The following is a 22518-nucleotide window of genomic DNA, read 5'->3' as shown; positions in this document are numbered from 1 at the left end:
AGAAGAGCGTGAGGGGGGTGAGTTGGGAGAAGAGGGCAGAGTGGAGCTAAAATAGCAATGGTGACGGGTTGGACAAGGATTTTGCCCAAGCAAACGATGGGCGTGACCCTGGCCCTCGCCGGCGACTTCTTGCCCAGATCGCGGGGGCACAGATCTCACACGGATCGCCTAACTCTCCCGTACTTCAACACACCACTCCACCTCACCCTTCGCCTGCGCCCCCAGCCCCAGCCACGGCCATGGCCGACCTGCAGGAGCGCGCCGCCGACTTTCTCGATGACAAGCTACAGACCCTCGCCGACCTCGACGCCCTCGATCATCTGCTGTCCGAGACGCGCTCCCACCACGCCCTGCTCAAGCAGCAGGTAAGCTGTCCATCTCACCTACATCATGCCATGCCATGCCATGCCATGCCAGCTTTGCCGACCCCGCTAACGTGACCAGCTCCAACAAGCCGAACGCGATGCACACGACGCCCGTCACGCTGCCGACGACCACGCCTCGTCCCTCCGCGCACAACATGCCGACTTTGAACGCGTCCAGTCCGACATTGACCGTCGTCTGGCCATCGTCACCCGCTCCGACACCACCGATGATGCCGTCAACCGCTTCCGCGGGAGCATGGACAAGCTATTGGCCCTCGACATTGCTGGCCGCTACACCGAGAGGCTGAAGGAAGTCGACGCACTCAGGTATCCCACGCGCCGCAGCATCTCGTGTATGCACGCTAAGCCGTTCTTGTAGCCGCAACGCTACCACCCATCTCGATTCTTCGGACGAAGCTGCCCTGGCCGCCTATCATCAGCTCAAGCAGCTCAATTCCAGCCTAGGCCCTCTGCACGAGGCTGCTGAAGGAGCTGCACCGCATCTGATTGATCACATATCGAGGACAACGCACCACGTGCGTGGCCAGCTCAAGGACGCGTTCGCTGCTAGGCTCGAGGCCGTCTTGAAAAAGATTGGCTGGCCAAAGCGGCCAGAAACCGCACTCCTCGGCTCCCTTCACGATGACTGGTGTAGCAGTGTTTGCAATCTGCTGCGACTGCAAGAGCCCGAGCTGGAAGCTGCTGAAAATGCCAAATCCGGCCCCGTGGTTCTGCTGCCCCTCGAGGTTCTGGTCCAACCGCTAGAAATGCGCTTCAGGTATCACTTTTATGGCGACAAGCCTACCAACCGGTTGGACAAGCCAGAATACTTTCTTTCGCACATTTCGGACTTGCTGGACACGTTCAATGATTTCATGGTCGCCAACTTGCAGCCGATACTTCTGGAGAGGTTCCGAGGGACCGATATGGCCCTCAACACCATCTACATTGATGCTACCTGCGCCTTCATCACTGCACTTTTGCCGATGTTGCGAGCCAAGATCTTTGCAACCCTGCCCCAGGCCGCGAGCCAGCCTCAGCTTTTGAGCCACTGGGTGCACGAGATTATGAACTTTGATACAAACCTCCGTGAAGAGTGGAGATATGACGGTGGATACGGAGCGGTGGGCTGGAAGGGGCTTGCTTGGGAAGTTTTGGTGTCTCAAGATTGGTTTGATCGATGGCTCCATGTTGAAAAAGAGTGTACGCTGTTCTTCAATTCACAACTGAACCATGCTGACTCCCCCAGTTGCTCTTTCACGATACCAAGCCATCATTGATACCCCTGACAGCGGAGAACTAGATTACGACAGTGTAGACCCAGGCGCTACGAAACCCACCAAGGCTGCAATCCGTGTCAACGACCTTCTTGAAACCATTACCGGTGTGTATATTTTCGCAAACCGAAAGGACGGCGCTGACTATTCCAGATCGATATAAGCCACTGTCGTCCTTTTCCCAGAAACTGACCTTTCTCATCGACATTCAAATCTCTATTTTCGACCGTTTTCACGAACGCTTGCGCTCGAGTCTGGAGGCATTCCTCACCATGACTTCATCTGTTGGTCGCGCTGTACAGGGCATCAGCCGCGAAGAGCAGGCCCAGCTGCAAGGCATCGCTGGACTTGACCGTCTTTGTCGTGTATACGGCAGTGCCGATTATCTCGAGCGAGCAATGCGCGACTGGAGCGACGACGTCTTCTTCCTCGAACTGTGGGAGGAATTGCAAGATCGCGCGCGCCGCAGCACGTCAGCCAAACTCGGCCGCGCGCTCGACGTCAGCACCGTGGCAGAGCGCACGAGCAGCACAGTCGGCACAGACGACGAAGCAGGAGCTTTATTTGACGAGACGGCATCAGCGTACAACCGCCTGCGCGTTCGTTCAGAATCCATCATCATCGATGTTGTTGTATCCAACATCCGCGAATCTTTCCGGCCCTACACGCGCGTTAACCCCTGGGCCACTCTATCTACCGCTACTGGCTCGGCGTCTTCCGTCCACCCCTCGAGCTCTTCCCCCTTGGCCATCACCGCCGAGCTCGATCCTCTCCTCACCTACCTGTCGTCTTCGCTTGGCTTTCTCGCCAAAACTCTCGCTCGTGCCCCGCTCAGGCGCATAGCGCGCCACGGCTGCGCCGTCATTCAAACGCAGCTTTGGGACCGCATTCTCATGGCACACTCGTTCAGCACGGCCGGCGCGGCACAGTTTGCCGCCGACATCGCGGCCATTTGCGACGTCGTGGATCACTGGGCGGGCGACGGCTGCGCGGGCAGCGGACTTCGGAAGATCAGAGAGGGCGTGGGCTTGTTGGGTTTGCCTGTCAGGGGCGCCAGGGGATCATCTCCCTTGGCCATCAACGAAGCAAGCAACGAGGGACAAGCGGAAGCGGACACGCGAGAGGCTGAAGATGATGTGCGGTTGGGCTTGTGGGAAGTGGAGCAAAGGATCTTTGCCGATAATGAAAAGGCTAGGGCGGCGTTGGAGGAGCTGGGCTTTGATAGCTTAAGCGAGACGGAGGCGAGGCATGTTTTGGAGAGGAGAGTCGAGTTGGGTAGCTAGCTGACCTGGATGGTCGAGTGGAGCGGAGAAGCTCGCCGGCATGGTGGTAATACTATGCCTCCTCCTTTTTCCACGCCAGCCTTTCACTATCTATGTACTCGACGCCCTCTCCCACATCATCCCTCTCTTCTGCCTTCTCCCGTCCTTCTACGCCCTCATTCAACCAGCTAGCCACGCGACTTATCCCACCTCATCGCAAACAAGCCCAGACCCATCGACCAGCTCGCCGTACCTGTGTAAATGTGAATCGATGGCGTCGGCACACAGGTACATAGGTACTGGAGGTCGTCTACGTATGCGGATATGCAGGGTCCTGTCCCATCCCATCCCATCCCATCCCGACGCGCATGTGCCCGGCCGTCCATCCGTTGCCCGCGCCACTTCCGTCATACTGGCGCCATGTCAGCTCATCTCTGGGTCGACTGTTGAGATGGGTGGAGGGCGAAGTGGGGTGTGCGTGGGTTAATGGGTTGATGTCTGCTCACATACAAACACACGTCGCCGGACTTTGGGGGATGAAGAGATGTGGAGAGAGAGCGAGAGAGAAGAGAACTCCAAGTCTGCAATACCGGTAGCGCAGAAGCGCAACCAACCGCGCGCGTCGCCCGTAAAACCGATCAGCCCATCAGGCGTATGTGAGTATAATAGCGCTGGCCAGGGACATGTGTTCAGATATAAAGAGAAGAGGCGTTTGGACAGTGGGTAGACAGACGGAGAGGCAGACAGGCAGCCAGCCAAAATAAACTTTGGAAACCTCAGCATCGCAACACTGCAGCAGACCGCACGAACGGCAGCAGCTCCGACGTCGTCGACGCGCGCACGCAAACGACCAGAGAGCACAGAGCACAGAGCAAGGAAGAATCAAAAGCAAGTCAAACGACCCCACGCACACTGCAGACAAACGCCAGATCTCGCACACCCCTGTCACGGCGATCGAGCCAGGCAGCAGGCGGCACGGGAGATCCCTGTCGCCCGCGCCGTCACACGCAGCGGCGAATAGAGGGGACTCTGGAACGTGGTGATTTGCAATATTCGCCGCTGCTGTGCTAGAAGCTTGGATGGTGCTGAATACTGGGGATGGGAAGGAGAAGGGGGGTGAGGATGAGAATGAGGATTGGGATGAAGAAGTGCGGCTGGGGGTGAGGTTGTGGAGTGAAGCGGCGACGAGGTGTTGTCCGGGTAAGGGTGCGTTGGTGACGAAGCCGAAGGCGAAGCGTGAGATTCGCGTCGGGGCTTGGGCGTGCATGACGGTTTCTTTCATTCCCGTCTGCAGGCCTGCATGTCTACATGTTTGTCCGTCGTGGATGCTTTGGGCTGACTGTCCGCGATCGAGTGGAGTTGTGGCCTAAAAGTATCGTGATGTTGGTGGAAAGGCCAACGGAGGGGGGGCGACAGACTTTGATAAGGTTCAGTTGAAGGCGACGACCGCAAGAGCGTCGTCTCTCCCCCATCTCGAAACCTCTGTCCTTCATCTCAGCAAGTCTTCTGGCACAAGACCATTGCGGAAATCGGAACATGCGAACCATGTGTGCGTCGCCGGGTTCGCTTAACAGACCACCACACCCATTGCGGAAGGCAATGGAAGCACTGGACTGTCTTCGTGCGGTAGCAAAAGCGTCTGAGAGGCGCAGATTGTGCGCTGCATCTCTCCTTGGACGACAGTCGCAAAGTGTTGGCATTGCTGTGTGGAGCGGAAGTGACTTCAAGAATTCAGTTCTGTGAGGATACATGCGGATACATGCGGATTAACAGACGCCTTTGTCGAATCGTAGGTTGGGAATGGGAGGCGTAAATCCAAATGTCCTGAAGTGGGTTTTGTCCCTGTGGTCGGTTCCCGCCGCCCGATCCGCCTAATTGTGCAGGGGGTAGTAAGAGTGGTATGCAAGACACTGGTGCCAAGAAAGTAGGGATCCCCTACTAGCGGTCATGTCACGATGGCGCTAACACCGCTAGGCTACCCATATCAAGCTGCAAGGCTTGGGTCCCAAAGCCGTGGCGCGCTTTCGGCAGTTGATCAGAGCGTTGGTGTTGATTTAGTATTAAAACCCCCGCCATAGATGTTGACAGGCATACTCAGAACAAGCCATATCTTGGCGTAAAATGCGGGAGACAGCAGACTTTTGCGTGTCCTGGAGTACTGCAACACAAGTTTTGGGAACTGCTGCCTGACAGATGGAGACATTTTCAGAGCAGGGAGGAGTGAGGAAGGGCTTCGTTCCGGCTTCCGATTCGTATCTGAAAAGCGGCGGAAAAGTGGAGGGTGGTTGGCGAGCGGGACAAGCGATTTAGCGCTCGCCAAGTTCTTATCGCTCCGCCATGTGCTGGACAAGGGCGTGGAATTTCTGTGGAAGAAATGGAAGCTTCGTCAAGGCAACAAGCAAGTGTTTGCAGATTGACTCTGGATATTTTTGTCATGGAGCATTCAAGCCTGCCCCCGTGTTTTGCAGATGACGTAGCTTCTTGGGTGCTTCAAATCGCTCAATCGGAAGAGTTCTCGTTTCTCTGCAGACTTGATGGAGCATCTCGATGCTCACGTCCGGCAGTTGGCAGGAGGCGCTGGTCTTTTGAACCATCTCGGCCCCACATCACCGGCATCACCGGCCGAGTCAGTGCCATGAGGTAAATTCTGGCGCTACCGAGACGAAATGCCGGCTCTTTTTGTAGCCGGCCGCGCCTCTTCGTCTACAGTTAGTTGTTCAGGCAAGCGTCCAGCCACCTTCAACACCATGCTGCGCAAACTTGAAGACTCATTCCGCGTCTCTCGTCTCGATCACTCGTCTTGGCAGATGGTCTTCTCCGAAAGCTTGTTCGACTTGGGAGCGGGACTGCGCCTGCGGAGATCGTCATCTTGGCGGGGGGTTGAGACGGTGCGTCGTACTCTCTTTGCATTCATTGGAAGGCTGCTCGTACTCCCTTGAGTTTTGGAGGTTGCTGGAGGCTGGCGTCGAGAGAGCGGAAAAGATATCTTCGAAGACCATTCATTCATTCCCAATTGAGTAAATGTTTCCAGGCTACCGAGTAGATGTGAACGCCTCAGTGAAAGCATGCTGGAGCTGGATCAAGTGTTCCACGCTAGATCTTTCTTCTCGAAGCATATGTGCGGGGTTGGGTGAGCAGCTTGAATTAAAGCGGTCTTTGTTGTTCAGACTGCGGCCAAAATGTCCGCGAGAGTGATCAAGGAGGAAAAGAGGCGTTGGGTCGATTGAGTCCCTGGGCGGCGGTCACCTGTATAGATGTATGCTTCGACATAATGGCCGTACTGCGAATGCTCTCGGAGACCAAACATTTGAAGAGATGGTGTTGTAGAAGCGATAGAAAGAGTGATTCAAGGACAATTAGACTCGACTTCTTGGTAACTTTTGGAAGGCTGAGGCATGAGCAATGTAGCATTCTGAGAAAGGATATCTAGGCGCTCAGAAATGAGTCTCTTTGCCTAGTTGCAAATGGGAATGTTTGCCGCTGGTCTTAGCTGCAAGGCGATAGGCATATCATTTAAGGCAGTAAGAAGCGCCTATTTTGCTTTGTCGGTGGCTAAGTTTCAAATAAATATGCTGAGGCTTCGATTCTTCATACCAAGAAAAAGCTTGTGTACCTGACACCAGGACTAGAGGATTTCAACTTGGCGAGAGTAACAGCGCGTCATTCTCAGCAGTTGTTGACTGCTGTTGGTCGGTCAACGGTCTGAGTCCGCCATGGCAAACTTCTTTGCGTAGAGAAACGGGCGGCTCAAATGTACGTCAAAGAGCCTGATGTGCAGTATCTGTTCAAGTTGTAACAGGGACCCGGGCAGTCCCGCACGATGATGGAAACTTTAAGCAGCTCAAGAGCGGAGCCCCACGGTAAGAACCTCTTCTCTGGACCCCTGCAAGCGTGCTCGCGAATCCTATCCCCGTTCGTTCGGCCTCGGACCGGGCGCTGACTATTCTCGGAATTATGCCTTATACGAGGCTTCTTGGTATCGCGGGTCTGTTTAAGGCCTTTTTAAGGAGTGAAAGTGGGTTTGTTTTTGCGTTAATCTCGAATGAAGTGGTGAGAAAGATGTCGTTCTTGGGAATGCAATCTGTGATGGGAATATCCATTCAATACTACAACCAATAATTACCGGTTTTCAAACTAAATTTCCAAGCGAAGAACGGGAAAAAGCATTTGTCAGACAAGAAAAAGAAGAAACCTAGCACTTGCAGTCTACCTGTTCCTCGTTGTCCGCCCCAGATACCTTGGGATCCTTTGGAGTCCTGTAGAACATGACGGTCTGCGTGAAGTTGTTCTGGTTGTCGGCGAAGTTGGCAATCGGGACATCGTCCTTTGTGATCATGTCTGCAGTGCCGACGGTGTTCAGACCGTACACCGTGACTTGACTGTCCTGCTCGATGCTGAAGATGCGGCTCTGGCACTGGCCACCCGGAGGCTGCGCACATTTCGCTGTCCCAGGCGTTAGCTCGATTCATGAGGGACCAAAAGGGAACACTTACAGTCGTCATAGTCGTTAAAGAAACTGTACCATCCGGCACCGTACAACAGGACTTCGCTGTTAACGATGCGCATACCCCAGGCCGACTCCTGGTCCGCAAAGACTGGGTCGTCTAGCCCAGGAAGCGATGTCCAGACGTCGTTTGCGTCCGACCAAGGTTGGAAATAAGGACTCTCGGTCTGCCCGAACCCGATGAAGATGTCCTTGGACCCGGTGACTTGGTACTGGTACTTGTTGCAATGCTCGGCGCCCGTGGCGATAAGCCAGAGAGGCCCGCTAACACGGTCGATCCAGATACCGCGTCCAGTGTAGACATTGATCTTGAAGTCAGCACCGCCCTCGTCGATAGCCTGATCGGCGGTCCAGAGCCAGACATTTTCGATGTATAGGCCAGCAGCCGAAGGAGTAATGTGCATATTCATAAAGGCGGAGAAGCAGTTTGGGTTCTCCGTCTCCGGGGTCAAGCTGGTGCCGGGGGCCTTGGGGCAGTCATTGAGCCCCATACGTGAGCCCGTGAAGCCTCCAAGTCGCGTGTGCACATCCCAGATTCCAGCCGGGTGGGATTCGGGAGACTTGAGGTTGTATTCGATGAGGATGGCGCCGGCCTGAGGTCCCTGACCGGAAACAACCATGTCCGTCCATTCGATTCTTCCAAGTTCGCCTGGAAGACCGATCTGCACGACAGGACGAGGTACGTCAATGTCGGCAAAGTACGAGCCTGTAGAGAGAATGACCGAATAGGCTTCTCCGGTGATTCGAAGTCCAGCGGGAAAGTAGAGTGTCCTCGTCACAATGTAGCTACCAGCGTCAACAAAGAGAAGTTTGTTGTTCTTGACGGCGTAGATGACGGCGCGTTGGAGAGCACTCGTGTCGTCGGTCGTTCCATCGCCCTTGGCTCCATAATCGCGGGCAGAAATGACATCCGCGACAGTCAGCTCAGCATACGACGGCCGCGAGTACTCGAAGTACTTGCTGCTGCCATCCTTCAAGCTTGACGGCCGTTCGTTTGGCGGAAAGTAGCCTTCAAACTTGACTGGTCCTGCCGGGTTGTACCAGTGTCCTTGGCCCCAAGCGTCGATGAACGTGGTTCCTGAAGAGCCAGGCAAGGTCACGGATTCTTTTGGACCGGTAACAATGTTCTTGACGTTGGTGAAGTTGACATTCTCGATGATCAGACTACCACCCGTCGGAGGCTGGGAAAACTCATCGCGCGACGTCCTGAAGGCGGTTTCCGTGTTGATGATTTCGCTGTCGACAAAAGAAATGGATCCGATGTTTTGGCTCTCAGGGCTCTGGGCTGTCATGTTGATTCCAATACCGCAGTCTTCGATGTGGATGCTCTTGTAGTACCATCCCCAGTCCCAGAGGTGGTCAATGGCCGTCTCGCAACCGTAGAAAGACAGATTGCGCATGGTGTATTGTTGATTGCCCCATTGAGCCCCGGCCCTTCCGCCGTAGAAAACCAAGTCGGCCATGAAGCCACCGGATCCTGAGTGCGTCAGACACAGTCTACCAAAGAAGCTCGACCCACGTACCTTCTTCCATGAAAATGCCCTGTTGCTGAGACCCGGGGCGCCTCGACATTTGGAAGACGACATTTTGGATGACAGTTCCCTGAGACGTTGGCCAGTGAATTCCAGTAGGAGTAGCAGTGGCGTTTGCCGGAATGTTGGTGATGTCAATGACAAAGTTGCGGATCTGACGTAAGAAGACGCCGATGGCCTTGTAGGAGAGCGTCCCCTTTTCTCCGTACTTGTTGCCATCAATGACACCAAGGCCAGTGAAGTTGGCCGTGGCCTTGAGCAGGGGTGGACAGTTTGGATTACCAATTAGCTGGGTGTAGTAGTAGTCAATGATGGACTTGGAGACAATGTAAGTTCCCTAGATTAGTGTTAGTGCAGTTCTGTCAGCCAGACAGAATATCTTACAGCAGGGAAATAGACCAGCGCCGGAGTGGTCGTGCTGGAGTTGCAGATTCCCGGCTCACACCTCATGCCGTCACTGATGGCGAGGTTGATTGCATCTGCATCATCCGTGATTCCGTCACCTTGTAATCCAGTCAGCAGATTTCATAAAAACGATACCCGGAGTGGGTGACTTGCCTTTGGCACCATAGTCCTTGACATTGCGGAAGACTTTGTAAGAGCCCGAGTTGTTTGCAAAAGGTGAAATTCCTTGGTGAGGCAGATTCTCAAGCCAGTAAGGAGAACACCCCTCAGAAGACGATGATGACGATGAAAAGGATGAGGACACAGTAACGTCAACCGTCGTGTCCGAAACCTGTACTTGACGCTTCGCGTGCGGCTTCGGTTTGCCGATGGGCTGGTGTTCAATGTCCCGTCGTAGTCCGGCAAGATCCTCAACCTGGTGTGGTGCTGCTCGACCTTCTCTGGCCGCTGCAAGTGCAAAGGTGCACAGCAGAAGGACGAAGGAGAGAAAGAACGTATGCGACCTAGGCATGGTGAGCGTCTGAAAAGAATGGAAACAACTCAAACCAATGTCATAGGTGTTTGGCAGTTTATGACAAGCGAGCGACGAAGAGGATCTGGTTTTTGTCGTGACCCGGCTGTCCTGGCTTGGAGTTGCAGCAGCATCATGGATTTACAAATACTCCAAGCCAATGCCATAGTACAAGGCCAAAGTCAACTTCCGCTCGAGCCCGCACTTAGAGTGATGGCTGGCAGAAACTTTTGTGCAAATTACCTGTCGAGAAACTCGCCAAGGACGCACGTCAGCCACTTTACCTACCTTGTCCTTGCAAGTGATCCCCTTCCCATAAACATCTTTTGCCCTGAATCGTGTGGCCAATGAAATCTAAGCTCTAGGATGTCCAGCCGAGCCTCAAGTGTAGTTCGAAGGCTTGTAGCTGGATAAAAACAAACTGGGCAAAAAAGGCCCGCGACCCGCGCTACGACTAGTCATGCTTTGCGCTTATTCAGCACCCGTCGACGTCGCCGATTTGGTGTCCTATGGAATTTTTCTAGAAGCAATCAGAGTGACTGATGGAGTTTGTTGGAGTGTTTCACGGGATGGCGGTCGGCCGACGTGTCGAGTTTAATGGACGAGCGCCCGCCGTAACGCCATTCACCGCATGCCATCGACAAACAGGCAAAAGGTATCCATCGTGGGAGTGGTGCTAGTGGATCGAAATCCTGGTTGGAAGAGTCCGGTCGGTTGTTGCAAACGGTGGGCTGGGTGTTGAGGTGTTCCGTCGGGATGGTCGCGTAACATAGGTAACCTCGGACTTCCGGAAGCCAACTACCCGCTCCCGACCGACCCCTTTCATGCGTGCGTTCCCGCCATAGTTGCAATATGCTTAGGCTGAGAAAGTAACAACTGCTCGACTACTCACGCTTACCTACTTTTTCCCCCACTGGAGATTCCTGAACACTCGTCCGGCGGAGGCTTCGATATGTCCATATCCCAGCGAGATGCGGGAATCTCCCCTGCCCCCATCTTCGTCCTTTTTCCTGTCTACTGCGGAGTTTTCCTTTGAGCCTCGGCAAGAAAGTAATCAAATTTTTTTTTTTTTTTTTTTTCACTAAGCAGTCAAACGCTATCGCAAATCAGGCTCAAGTGCACCATAACTTGAACCACAGTGACCGCATTTAGCTAAAGATGTGGGGGGAGAGTCGCTGAAATAGTAATCTGAAGTGTCTTCCCGTCCGTCGCCAAGTATAAGATGGGTAAAAGCCTCGTTCTAATGCTCAGCCTTTGACGGCAGCCTTCCTTCTCTGAGGCTAAAGAAATGGCCTGAAGATTTTTACAGGATAGTTTGACTCCCAGATCTACCAGGCCCCGACGGCGACCGAGATAAGACCCGTCCCAAAAACCCATTCTGCGGAGACGGGGACTACACGGAGACTCAACGGTTGCCTATGTTGCACATTCAAGCTGGCGCGGACTATGCATGGATGTCTCGAATTTGTTCCCCGCTTTCTGGCGATAACTATTTGGATTCGCTGCCAACAAGGGGCATTACAAGCGAGCATCAAAGAGGAATTTTCAATCAAAGTCAGTATTTTGCAATCGTGTTGGATCTCCTTTTTCCAATCAATCTTCTAATCGATTGGACCCCTCATCGTTGACTGAGCTCCGCCGTATAACTCGCTGAGCGAAGGGAACTCGATATATGGGAGTATTCTCCAAGGACCGCTGGACTTCCTGATACCTTGTCTGCAAAATAAATTTTCTCCGGCTTCTCTCAGGCCTGAATTTGGCCTTGTTGAGCTTTCGTCCCTGTTCTACTTCTCGAGACGTTCATGACACACAGACCCTTCGACGACTGGCTTGCCGAAAACTCCTTACGAAAGAAATGTTGAATCAAATGTCAGACCCGCAAACGTGCTCCAAGGCATTCCTCGCCTCATGGTGTTCTTGCTGTTTGGGCATTTTCTTGGGTCAGGATTGGGAAGTCCGCAACTCGTCCGGGCTCTCCGCACTAAAGCTTTGCCCCCCGAGAGGATCACAGGGACCCGGGAGTCGGCCACAGGTGACAGCTCTCGCTTCGAAAAGATACATGTCCTGGTCACCGATCATGCATTTCTCATTCTCGGTCAGCTTCACGGAAAGCCTTCGGACGTCACTGACTCTTCGGTCAGCCAACTGAGCTGGCAAACGACATGCCGGACAACAGATCAAATTAGAACCGGGCTCTCCACAAGTCGACATGAGAGAATTTGGAATGGTAGATGCCGTGAGGCTTCCTCCATATCATAAAAGGTGTGCTCTCGGTAGATGTGTCCGGCACCCAATGTGGTCAAGCTATTTGATTTACGAAGACGGTCGCCTGAACATTTCATTTCGAGAAGCAAAAAAATAGTAATCAACGTCCTGTAGGCCCAAGCCCCAGTGTTTAGAAGCTACTCGTGTAAGTGACTAGATTCCTTAGCGTGCGTCAACATCGCTCCCGGTCATCCCCTGACCAGGGCCAAAACAACAGCAACTTGCCAGAGACCAGCTGTTCGATGGTCCATACGCAGCACAAGTGTCGGCCAGCTGCAAAGACCGCATGCTCAACACTTGCATTATTACACGCAGCTCACCCACGCGCAAGCTTTTCGCGTGCCCTCCCAGCTCTGCCTTGTTTGTCCCAAATAGTCTGAGTGGCTGTCCATGATTTACATTTGCCTTCGACGGCGAGCTACACATTCCAGAGTCAGGCGTACCGCACCGTACCAGCCAACGGCGCTATCTGACCTGCATCAAACCCCGGACAAAGAAGGAGCCGTATTGAGTTTAGGTGCATTCGTGAGCTTGTAGATGAACTTCTGCCGTTTCGGCCACGCCGACAGACCCTGGTCCTGGTACACTACAGTGGCGACTAGACTCGCGCCGCGAACGACGTGGAAGCTTCCACATGGTGGGAGGTTTGAGCCGGAGGATATGCGGCATGTAGCACACAGGCGGCAAGGGGGCGGCAAGCGGTGTCTATCCTCTGTTCTGGGAGCAAGACGCTTCCTTGTTTGCTGTGATGCTGCGCTTTGAAGTGGACGAGCATCAGTCTTTGCAACCACACTTTGCTTTCGCCATGTGGCACATTGCACTGCTCTCACAAAATACTTGGAGGTAGAGAGTAGAATGTTCCGCTGCTCAGGGGCCGACTACACTCGGAAGCTGCGAGCGCAGATTGTCGACACCAGCCAACATCTCGTCTATTCGATTTTTTTTGAAGGGCCAGCAATTCTTCGTTCTCCTTCCAACCCACGTTGACGAAAACCACCCTCGCTGGCGCGACGAGCGCAACATTGGACCACCTGCCACGAAAACAATTATCCAATCCCACATGAATGAGCAGAGAGAACGTCGGGCACGACGCATTGCGAAAGTGAAGGACAAGCAACGTGCTTAGGACTCTTGCAGACATTTCGAAGCGCTCAAGCAACAGCGTGCCGCCATGCATCTCAATCCTCGATTCTAGCAATACAAAGCAGAGATAATGCTAGCGTGGCGATGCAATGTTGACCAGCAGCGAGAGGGGAACCGACACAACCAAGTCGCAAAGCAGCCACAGCGTCTCGTCAGCTCAGCAGACTCCATCCACCACAGACCGTGCTACTGTCCGCCCAGCCCCTTTTCTCCTTCCCTTCTCCTAACCAGATTCCCATTGACCGGACCGTGTCTGCAGGCAACACGGCGCAGACAAATTCAGATTCGCGCAAGTATTCACGACAAACTCCACGACCACGAATGTACCAAGCCCTCCCGACACAACCCTTCTCTCTTCTTCTTGCAGGCCACGCCCCCGCAACCCTCGAACCGGCCGACTTGACGGATTAAGCTGCACAACGAGCACTGCCGCATGCCCCAAGTAGCCGTTAAGTCCGCAAGTTGGCCTATATCAAACTCATTGATGAAGGACAGCAGTATGGATTCAGGCATGGTGGAAGAAAAACGCGGTAGTCGAGCGAGTTAGTACAAATGGAACCGATGGCTAGTCTTATCGTCGATGGCATCATCATGTCCGTCAAAACTACCGTGGCGGCAGCCAAAGCATCAAACAGGAAACCAGCGGCGCCGGCACGCGCGTATTTTTTCCCTCCCCCCCCCCTCTTTTTTTCACGACCACACTCCCTGCACTTTCACTGCTCTTTGGAGCTAGCAACCGGGCCACAAGCCACGCGAGCCGCATCGAGCCTCATGTATCTATCCTGTAGTGGTCAAATCCAGACGGAACGCTTACACGCACAATTATTGGCCATGAGAGCACTTGTGAGTGTGCTCTTGATGAAAACTGCCCAACAGGGGCCTCCTTTGCGGGCCCCAAATTGTGCTGGAGGCTTATTTTGTATTCGAACAAGCAACTCAAAACGTGTACATGACGTGACCAAGATTCCCAGAGTCCCTTGGAGCACGATAGCATTTGAGGATGAGACCAGATACGACGGGGCGGCAAAAACATCTTTCCCGCACACCAAGAGTAAGCCAAGCGCGCGCAGCCAAGTCTACTAAAGGCAGCTAGCCAGCCAGCGAGCAGGGATGCCGCCGAAAAGAAAAGCCAAGCAGCAGCTCATCACGTCTACGTGGAGCAGTCGTCAGACCCCCCCATGCGTGCAAGAAAATCCACGACATCCCAGATTTTACAGACGTGGTCGTGCATACTAGATTGCGCAATTTGTGCTTGTCTGAGACGAAGGGAGGAAGGGAGGAAAGGGGAGCGGAGCGCAGCGGAGTCTAGATGTGGGCTGGAGCTGGGCACATGCGTGCATGAAGGTGTCAGACTTGGCGCGGAGCGGGAGAGAGAGCAAGGTAATAGATTGAGGGAGCGAGTGGTTAAGTGACGACAAAGCAACGACTGCCAGCACCACCACAATATGCGCACAGCGACGCGCGCGAAACTTTCAAGGCGGGACGACTGGGAGGAGAGAGACAAGGCGAAGCACAACGGCGCCAGCCGGCGGAAGCGCTGAAGGCTGTTGGCGAAGTTGCTTGCCAGCGTGTGCATGCTCACTCAGTGCTTGGCCGCCGCGGAGAACCAAGTAAAACGCCACAACTTGCCCAAAGCGGTAACGAGTCGCTCTGCTCCCATGAACACGCGTCTTGTCAGGCCAACGCAGCTCGTAATAGTGTTCAAAGCAACGAAGGATAAAGGGTTATTGTCGGAATCCACACTTTAGTTGTCTCAAATGTTTGAGGCTAATTTCTTCTACAATAGGATGCCTTGATATTGTAAGTATTTAGATAGCCCTGCAAGTACTATCCTGGTACTCTACCCTAGCTGTAAGAGTGGTCAAAATAGTAGCAGCACTTACTAGGGCCAACAAATAGTAATGTAGATATACTTGATTGGGAGTAAAATAGGGGGTCGTAGGTGTAGATTTTAGATGTGGATTGCGATGCTTCTAGACAACGAGGTGTGGATTAAGATTGTGTCCCCCAAAAAAAGCCAAAGCGCCCCTGAAGAGAGCTTCTCGAGCAAGGCGAAGAGCAAAAGCGTGTCAGGCGGGCCGTCTATCTCCTCACCATAACCTAAAAGGATGGAAGCTATTTAGATGATGGTATTGGTATAGATCGACAAATCTTTGCGTTGGCTTGCGTTAGTTGAAGGAAAGATGATGGCAGGGAGGAATGGGAATGCACTGACTTCGCGCTCCTTTGGCGACCTTTCTTGACGCTCTTGACGCCTTTGTCGCCGCAATGCCTCCATGCTTGGATGAACAATGTTGGCAATGTAGGCGGGACAGTAGCAGAAGTATCAGTGCGACAACACAGCCGACGAGACCAGACGGAAGAGGCTCTGCTCTGCTCTACTCTGTGCCACCGCTTTGAGCAGGTCCGAGTCGAGCTCTCATTCCCGTCTCCTTTCTTTCTTCCCCCTGACCGAGACGCCCCTCCACCCTTCAGCCAGTGCTTTGCTCGCTCGTCAACGCATCTCCTTGACTGCCGACCTGTCTGGCGCTCCTCGGCTGCTTCTTCACTCACTCACTCATTGACTTGCTCACTGCTGCCAGACCTCATACTCAATCCAAGTGTCGCCGCCGTCAGTCACCTCCTATCCTTCTCGCCCCCTGCCTACCCCAACCCCCCACGCTCCCCCTCATCCACATCCGCCTCCAAAATACTCGGATCAAGCGCCATAGCCGCGGATGAATCGTCGCGGGCAAGGTCATGCGCCAGAGCGTGCGCCAGCTGCGCGTCGACGTCTGACGGCGACGAGGGAGACATGTCAGGCGGGCGGTAGTGGATCTGAGGGTCGAGATGGAGGGGGTGAGCGTAAGGAGAGCCCTGCGGGTGCTCGCTGCTACCGCCGTGCACCGCTCCTCCTGTCGCAGTCGTGGCGCTCAAGAAGAATTGCGGCGGTGGTGGCGGCGGCGGGTCGTGGTGATGCTGGTGCTGATGCTGCGGATAGGGGTACTGCTGGTGATGCTCGTGACCGAAGGCGCCTTGGTGCGGGCCAGCGGCGGTAGTGGTGGAGTTGGACAATATGGGCGGATGCAGTGGCGGCGGCAACGCCGGGTCGGGCTCGACGACGGGAGATGTAGACGCGGGGGCGAAGCCATTGGGAGCCGTGTTGTGGCCGAGTTGCGAGATGGACAGGTGAGAAGCGGTGGGAGCAGAAGCAGAAGCAGGAGGACAAGAGGCGTCGGCGGCACTGCTGGCAAAGACACCACCACCACCAGCATCAAAAGAATTATACAGTGCATTTTGCTCAGCACCATCCGCAGCAGTAGAAGGGTTCGTCATGGTTGTGTCTGTTGCAGCGGCTTTGTACGCAGGAGGGGGAGCAGCAATTTGACCACCGCCACCAGTGGCAGAAGAGGACGCAATGGCAGACTTTAGCTGCGCCTTTTTGCGCACCTTTTCACCGCACTCGGCACAGTTCTCAATCACGTCCGTCACGGTGCCCTTGATGCGGTTCCAGTGGTACTTTTCCGACACGTTGGCCGTCGTTTTATTGATGCCCGCGTGGTGGCTCCCTCCAGCAAGGGCTCCGGCATTGTCATTGTTACTGTTGCTGCCGTGGTTGTTGTTGCTGTTGTGATTGCTACCATTGTTGTTGATGATGCTACCGCCGCTACGGTGGAACTGCCGCGCAATCTCGTACTGCTGCCGCGGATCCGAAATCACCTCTTTGTCACCGAGCATCAGCTTGACGCGTCGGGTCCCTGCGTCGGTCGAGATGGAAGAGATGCCAGGAGTTGGCCTTGCAGCGGTGGCCGCCGCCCTGGTGTTTGCGTCGTCACCGTCGCCATCGCCCACCTCGACAAGCGTGTAGTTCCTCACTGCGGCTCGGAGTCTGTTCTTCTCGGCGGAATCAGCGTCGCCCGGATACTTGCCCGTCAAGAGGTAATACTTGATGCGCTCGAAGCGGCGCTCGTCGTCCGCGTCTTCCTTGTTGTAGCCCAGGTGGCGGCCGTAGATGATGGCGTCGACAAAGTGGCCTTCGGGCTGAGTCTTGAGGTTGCCGCAGCCGGGAACACGGCCGATGCGCTTGAAGCCCAGCGCGTCCCAGATGCGGCACGACGCCACGTTGGTCTCGTAGACGAGGTTGAAGACGGAATACGTGTAGCCCTGCGGAGAACGAGTCGACTCATGAGTAAACGTTGCGTTGTTGACGGAATCAAACGTACCAGCAGCGGCGCCCACTCCAAGTAGCACTCGCCCATCAGCTTGCCCACGCCCCTATTCCTCGCGCCATCGGTGACGACGAATCCCGCGTTGCAGACGTGCGAGCTGCGGCCGGGGTAGTTTGGCTTGATGTAAAAGCTGCCCAGACACAGCTTGTCCCATCCAGCACCGTCGGCCTCCCAGCGCCACAGCGCGCCCTGCCCGTCGTCCGCAACGTCGCCGAGCACCATGACGGCGGCAAAGTTTTGGAACCAGTAGCGGCCAAACGCCTCGACGCTGAACGGCGCCATCATCGGGTACGTGTCGCCGCGCTCAATCTCGCTGTTCATCTGCGCGCACAGGTACTCGACCAACGACAGCGGCACGCGGTCGGCCGAGCCGAACGGAATCAGGGTTGCCTTGGTCGTGCGGTCGCGCAGCATCACGGGCTTGGACACGATGGACGCGGGCAGGGGCGTCGAGGCATCTGGGAAGGGCGCGGCGCCAGACTGGCGGTAGATGGTTGGGGTCGAGGGGTCGTCGAGGATGGCAGGCATAATGCTTCTCTTTTCCTTGCTCTTTCAATGCGTATAGATGTCGGCAGCCAGCCAGGGACAGACGGACAATAGATGACTCGGAATGAAAACTTGCAAACGACGCGGACGTGAAAATACACTGCACAAAGATGTCGCCTTCACTCAGTCAGTCAGCCACGCTCCTTTTATACGTCGCAGCCTTCGCAGCAGCGCTCGCTCTCGACAGCCAACACCTCCCACCATCCTCTCCGTATCCCGTATCGGCGCGACATCCTCACAGCATCCCCACTGCCCGCGCCCTACGCATGTCAAGGCAGACTGCTGATGACGCATCCCCGAGCAATGCGACACAGCGAGAAGAAAGAAAGAAAAAGGCGTTGAACGCACCCTAAACGCATGCCATCGCGGCCGTCGTCAAAGACATGCTGGCTCAGTCGTAGTCGTAGTCGTCCGTCGTGCTCACATGTACGGGGCAGTGTGCTGTCGACTGCCAGCCGGTCAGAAGTCTGCCACGGCAGTCATCGGCCGGCCTGTCCTCGGCCCGTCCTGTGTGGTGGGTGGTGTCGGAGCAACATCGGACCGTGGACCCTGACTCACATTTTCGGTGAGCGACACGTGAGACGCCAAGCACCAGCACCACCGACACCGCAGACGGGCCCGGGCAGGGACCCGACATGGACATGGATGCAGATAAGCGACAAACCAACGACTTGGATTGGTTTCTCCACGGAACCGAACCAGCCCGACGGCATCAGCCCAAGTACTGTACATAGTAAGTCACTTCCATCTTCCCGTCCACCACTAGGTACCTGCAACCAACCACCAACCCGCCCACGCGCGGCGCATCAAGTCTTCCCACAAAGGAAGCTTGCCGCCTACAACCTACCGTAGTTGCCAACTAGTACGCGCACTAGCAATTCGCAAAGCAGCAGAATAAACCACTCATGCATGCATGCGCGACGCACGATGGGCGTAGTGTATTCTTCCCTCCCTTCATGGTTCGGAGTTGGAGCATGTGGGATGAGCTAGACTAATCCATCCCGAACCGTCACGCTGGCTGGCGCTGCGAGGACGGCGGGATCGATGGATGGGATGACTCAACGGCTTAGTGTCATTGTCTCGGGTTGGATGGTATTTTGACCCATCTCATCTCAGCACTACGCATGCTGTTGATGAGACCGGCATCTGGATGCGGCAGTCGGGCACGTGTGGTATTGTTGAATTGCTTATGGTGTATTTTGGTTGATGGCGGACATCAAGGTGCAAAGAGGGAGAAGGAATATCCGTAGTAATTACTAGTGGCCTTTGGGGGGCACCTCCCATCTCTTCCGGCTCAAGTCCAGTCTACACGAATGTCCTGCCGTGGTGTTCTCCAGACGAGATGATCAATCACAAGCAAGCGATCGAGAGTAAATCGAGCTGTGTAGGTCTTAGGATTCAGCATCTACAGAGCAGCGGAGTAGAGCCGCCGCCGATTACCACCATTCCCCGATTCCATCATCCACGCCCCAAAACCAAGGCCAACGCAAAGGCCGTTCAGGCAAAAGCAAGCGGTATATCGCCACGGGCCAAAGCAAGGAAAACGACGACCGAAAAACGCCAACCCAACGAAACGCTGACTACTTGTACAAGAGATGGTAAACAACCTCGAACGAAAAGACAAAAAGCAACCGCAGATTCCACCCGTCGTTGACTGTAAGCAAAGCAGAGTCATCAGGCCCGTCATCAAGTCGAAAGCAGAAAAAGGCAGACATCTCGCAAGGTTGCAGGCGACAATCTCAAGTCCCACATTCTCTCTTGAGCAGCAACAACGACGCTCTAGAATACCACCACGCGCGACTCGAGGGGACAAAGACAAAGAGCTAGGGGGTATCGTGGAGAAAAAGAGGGCAGGGTTCGAGTGGAAGCAAGGTGCGAGCAGCGTCATGAGATAGGCCGTCTCAAAAGCAAAAGCGACATTACCGCACCGCGCCAGAAGACAGGAGAGAAACAAAGGGACATCGCTAAAACGCAGGACAAAGCAGAAAGACGGAAAAGGTGAAACGGCAGGTGCGAAACGAATCTGCAGTCAGGGAGGACCCTCGTTCGACGAGATTCAGGTCCTCTCAAGGCCATGGAAACTGCTCGGCAGCTCGTGCCAAAATCGATCCTGCTTTACAAAGCAGTGGGCCCCTGATTACTCGGCCCTTGAACCAGCCACTGGCATTGGTTCGGAGCTCGAGCGAAAGAATAGGCAGCGGCGGGAAGAGCCGTTGCAGAATATGCGATGCGAAGCACGGTCCTTTCATGCTCGCGAATATAACGTAAAAGTTCCAGGGTACTGGCACCGTGCGTCTTTCAACCGGTTCCGCTCTCTTTCAAGAGCCCTGCAAGCAGCACGCAGAATTTGGCGTGCAGATCGACAAAGTAATCTTCTTTGCCGACTATCTCCGCCAATCCTTTGTTGCGCATTAGGTCCCGGCCAACTCGAGGGTAGCCGTCTGGGTCGACCTTTTTGGCCGCGAGGAACGAGGAGACGGGTGTAATTCTGCGAGGCGGTGGCGGAGAGGGAGAAGAGGTGGCCGAGGTGGGAGTGTGAACTTCGGGCCTGCCGGCGGCGACCTGTACGCTGGCCCGTCGAGGGGGTGCGTTGCTACCACCGGAACTGCTGAGGGGTGGAGTAATGGTGCCAGGACCCGAAGTGCAGGGGCGAATGAGGTGTGGCTGCGATACGAGACAACTCTCTTGCTCGAGCGTCTTGTTGGCCCTGGCGACAATGTCGTTGGCGATCCGCTCGAATTCCTCGGTAATCTTGACAATGTTTTTGCTCACGCGGCAACTGTCGCGCCCGCCCAGCGCAATGAGGGCGTACGTGCGGCGGCGCCCACGAGCACATGCATCCGGGACGCGGAAAAGGTACGCAACAGAGTATCCCAACACGTGGTCGCCAAAGTAGATGGGCCCCGAGGGAGCTCCGCGGGGAATGAGCTCAGACGACAGAGTCCGGATGATGGTTCGGCGGAGGCGAGAGTAGCCGCTGGGAGACACGGGCTGACGGGTAGAAAGATAGCTCAAGGTATGCGTGTGCGCAGTGCGTGTTGCGAAGAGCGGCGACGAGGGAGATGATGTCAGACTGGTGGGCGAGCGCGAGAATGACGTGGACGCCTGGGACTGCTCCTCGGATGACTCTGAGCTGGTGTCGCGATCGTCGGTCGAGGTCCTGGGGGCGCGGGCCATGACTGATTGGGTGGTCCTGAGGACGGGGCTGCCGTTTTGCTTTCCATCCTTGGAGGGGCTTCCAGGAGCGCCGTCCGGCAGCCGCTCCGTGACGCTCTTGGGGACGAGGAATGAGCAGCTCTCGCAAGCGTCGTCGGCGTCGCCCAGGTGATGGCCAAAGGCAGCAATGGCCTTGTCGGCGGTCGGAAAGTAGGGATTGTGCGGATTGTAGGGCGACCGCGGGCTGGTCGGAGGAGTTTCGAAGGGAGAGGAGAATGACGGAACGGCGAGGGACTCGAACGAGTTGGCAAAGTATGAAGGCTTGGGGGGTTGATCGTCGGCGGGCGGCGTGTCGCAAGGGTGGCAGGTGGTGCAAGCCGAGGGAGTGATTTGGGTACACAGGACGGAGGTAGGGCCGTGAATCTCACAAAAGTGAGCGAGAGAAATCTGGAGAATAGTTAGCAAAGGGAGGGAGACAAGGGCGGGCACGCGCGCCATGCTAGCGCGATGGGGCAGGCATGGCATGGCGTGTGGCATGTCTTGGACGTACAATGAAGTCCATGTCGTCTTGCTCGTCTGATGACGGCGGGGCAGGCCTCATGCGACCTTCATGGCGGACATGGGGAGAGGGAGGGAGGGCGAGGACGAGGACGAAGGCGAGGGCGAGGGCGGGCGCAGTGGGTGGTGAGGCGGGCCGAGGGCGACGGGAGGTGGAGGTGGAGGAGCGGGTATGGAGGCGTGGTGTTGAGCCGGGGGAGGGCAGGGTTAAGAGGATGCGCTCGTAATGTATGTCGGGTGGGCGTGCCCCGGCCGTGGGCAGGCAGGGTAGGGCGCATTACATCAGCGCCAATCGAGATTACGGGCTGTGTGGGGAGAAGGCAAAACCTTGGGCGCTCACGAGGGCCGAAAAGAAGCAACGGAGGAGGGAAACGACTGCGCCGCACCCGTCGCTGTCCCAGGGTCTGCTCCACCGAAACGTAACCGCCATCATCAACCTCTGACCTCGCTCAACTGTCCGCTGTGGCTGCAGCTGGCTGTTCTGCTCTGCTCTGTCGCTGCAATCCCGCAATCCCGGATCCTGGCCTGAAGGATCGCCGTTGCGCCGTCATGCTCTCTTCCCGTCGCCGTCGCCGTCCACCGTCTTTCGTCTCCAACACTACTACAGTACGCACTGCTCTAGCATGTGAAGGTCACTCTACCACTACCGTTCGCGACACACCAAGTCTGACCGTCCGTCGTCGACGACTCGCCCCAAAGCAGCAATGCTGCAGAAGCCTCTCGAACAGGCCGAGAAGGGCCTTTTCTGAGACAGTGATTTGCCCTCTCGTCCCACCGCGTTCCGCT

At 55.4% G+C, this 22518-nt stretch overlaps 5 protein-coding genes across 5 annotated transcripts; 1 reads left to right on the top strand and 4 right to left on the bottom strand.

Moving 5' to 3' along the window:
- Window positions 1–151: 151 nt before the first annotated feature.
- On the top strand, window positions 152–3099 carry J3D65DRAFT_163138 (TIP-1 family-domain-containing protein). The gene is made up of 5 exons (XM_066794186.1): window positions 152–365; window positions 445–692; window positions 745–1568; window positions 1615–1749; window positions 1796–3099. The coding sequence occupies exons 1-5, from the start codon at window positions 240–242 to the stop codon at window positions 2923–2925; spliced, it is 2463 nt and encodes an 820-aa protein (XP_066650307.1). The 5' UTR covers window positions 152–239; the 3' UTR covers window positions 2926–3099.
- A 370-nt stretch (window positions 3100–3469) lies between these two features.
- On the bottom strand, window positions 3470–4410 carry J3D65DRAFT_163156 (uncharacterized protein). Its single transcript, XM_066794187.1, has one exon. The coding sequence runs from the start codon at window positions 4184–4186 to the stop codon at window positions 3551–3553; it is 636 nt and encodes a 211-aa protein (XP_066650306.1). The 5' UTR covers window positions 4187–4410; the 3' UTR covers window positions 3470–3550.
- A 2607-nt stretch (window positions 4411–7017) lies between these two features.
- J3D65DRAFT_163120 (exo-beta-1,3-glucanase-like protein) lies at window positions 7018–10121 on the bottom strand. Its single transcript, XM_066794185.1, has 5 exons — window positions 9499–10121; window positions 9325–9443; window positions 8932–9277; window positions 7398–8885; window positions 7018–7347 (listed from the first exon to the last, which is right to left on the bottom strand). The coding sequence occupies exons 1-5, from the start codon at window positions 9854–9856 to the stop codon at window positions 7097–7099; spliced, it is 2562 nt and encodes an 853-aa protein (XP_066650305.1). The 5' UTR covers window positions 9857–10121; the 3' UTR covers window positions 7018–7096.
- A 5786-nt stretch (window positions 10122–15907) lies between these two features.
- On the bottom strand, window positions 15908–18000 carry J3D65DRAFT_607612 (uncharacterized protein; the record flags this gene model as incomplete). Its single annotated transcript, XM_066798516.1, has 2 exons — window positions 15908–17407; window positions 17467–18000. 2 exons carry the CDS (start codon window positions 17998–18000, stop codon window positions 15908–15910), a joined length of 2034 nt encoding a protein of 677 aa, XP_066650304.1.
- A 2316-nt stretch (window positions 18001–20316) lies between these two features.
- On the bottom strand, window positions 20317–21736 carry J3D65DRAFT_672324 (vesicle coat protein; the record flags this gene model as incomplete). The annotated part of the gene is made up of 2 exons (XM_066803484.1): window positions 20317–21621; window positions 21725–21736. The coding sequence occupies 2 exons, from the start codon at window positions 21734–21736 to the stop codon at window positions 20317–20319; spliced, it is 1317 nt and encodes a 438-aa protein (XP_066650303.1).
- Between the last annotated feature and the right edge of the window lie 782 nt (window positions 21737–22518).

Source organism: Phyllosticta citribraziliensis, assembly GCF_038025025.1.
Source record: "Phyllosticta citribraziliensis strain CPC 17464 chromosome Unknown J3D65scaffold_15, whole genome shotgun sequence".
Lineage (NCBI taxonomy): Eukaryota > Fungi > Ascomycota > Dothideomycetes > Botryosphaeriales > Phyllostictaceae > Phyllosticta > Phyllosticta citribraziliensis.
Note: the sequence above shows the minus strand (reverse complement) of the source record. Positions and strands in the feature narration are given on the sequence as shown.

Bases quoted from the DNA above. Each gene is read 5' to 3' on its own strand.
- J3D65DRAFT_163156 (XM_066794187.1), bottom strand. From the start codon at position 4,186: ATGAAAGAAACCGTCATGCACGCCCAAGCCCCGACGCGAATCTCACGC.
- J3D65DRAFT_163138 (XM_066794186.1), top strand. From the start codon at position 240: ATGGCCGACCTGCAGGAGCGCGCCGCCGACTTTCTCGATGACAAGCTA. The intron at 366-444 runs GTAAGCTGTCCA...TAACGTGACCAG, and splicing joins ACGCCCTGCTCAAGCAGCAG to CTCCAACAAGCCGAACGCGA. The intron at 1,569-1,614 runs GTACGCTGTTCT...TGACTCCCCCAG, and splicing joins GCTCCATGTTGAAAAAGAGT to TTGCTCTTTCACGATACCAA.
- J3D65DRAFT_163120 (XM_066794185.1), bottom strand. From the start codon at position 9,856: ATGCCTAGGTCGCATACGTTCTTTCTCTCCTTCGTCCTTCTGCTGTGC. The intron at 9,278-9,324 runs GTAAGATATTCT...ACACTAATCTAG, and splicing joins CGCTGGTCTATTTCCCTGCT to GGAACTTACATTGTCTCCAA. The intron at 8,886-8,931 runs GTACGTGGGTCG...TGACGCACTCAG, and splicing joins GGGCATTTTCATGGAAGAAG to GATCCGGTGGCTTCATGGCC.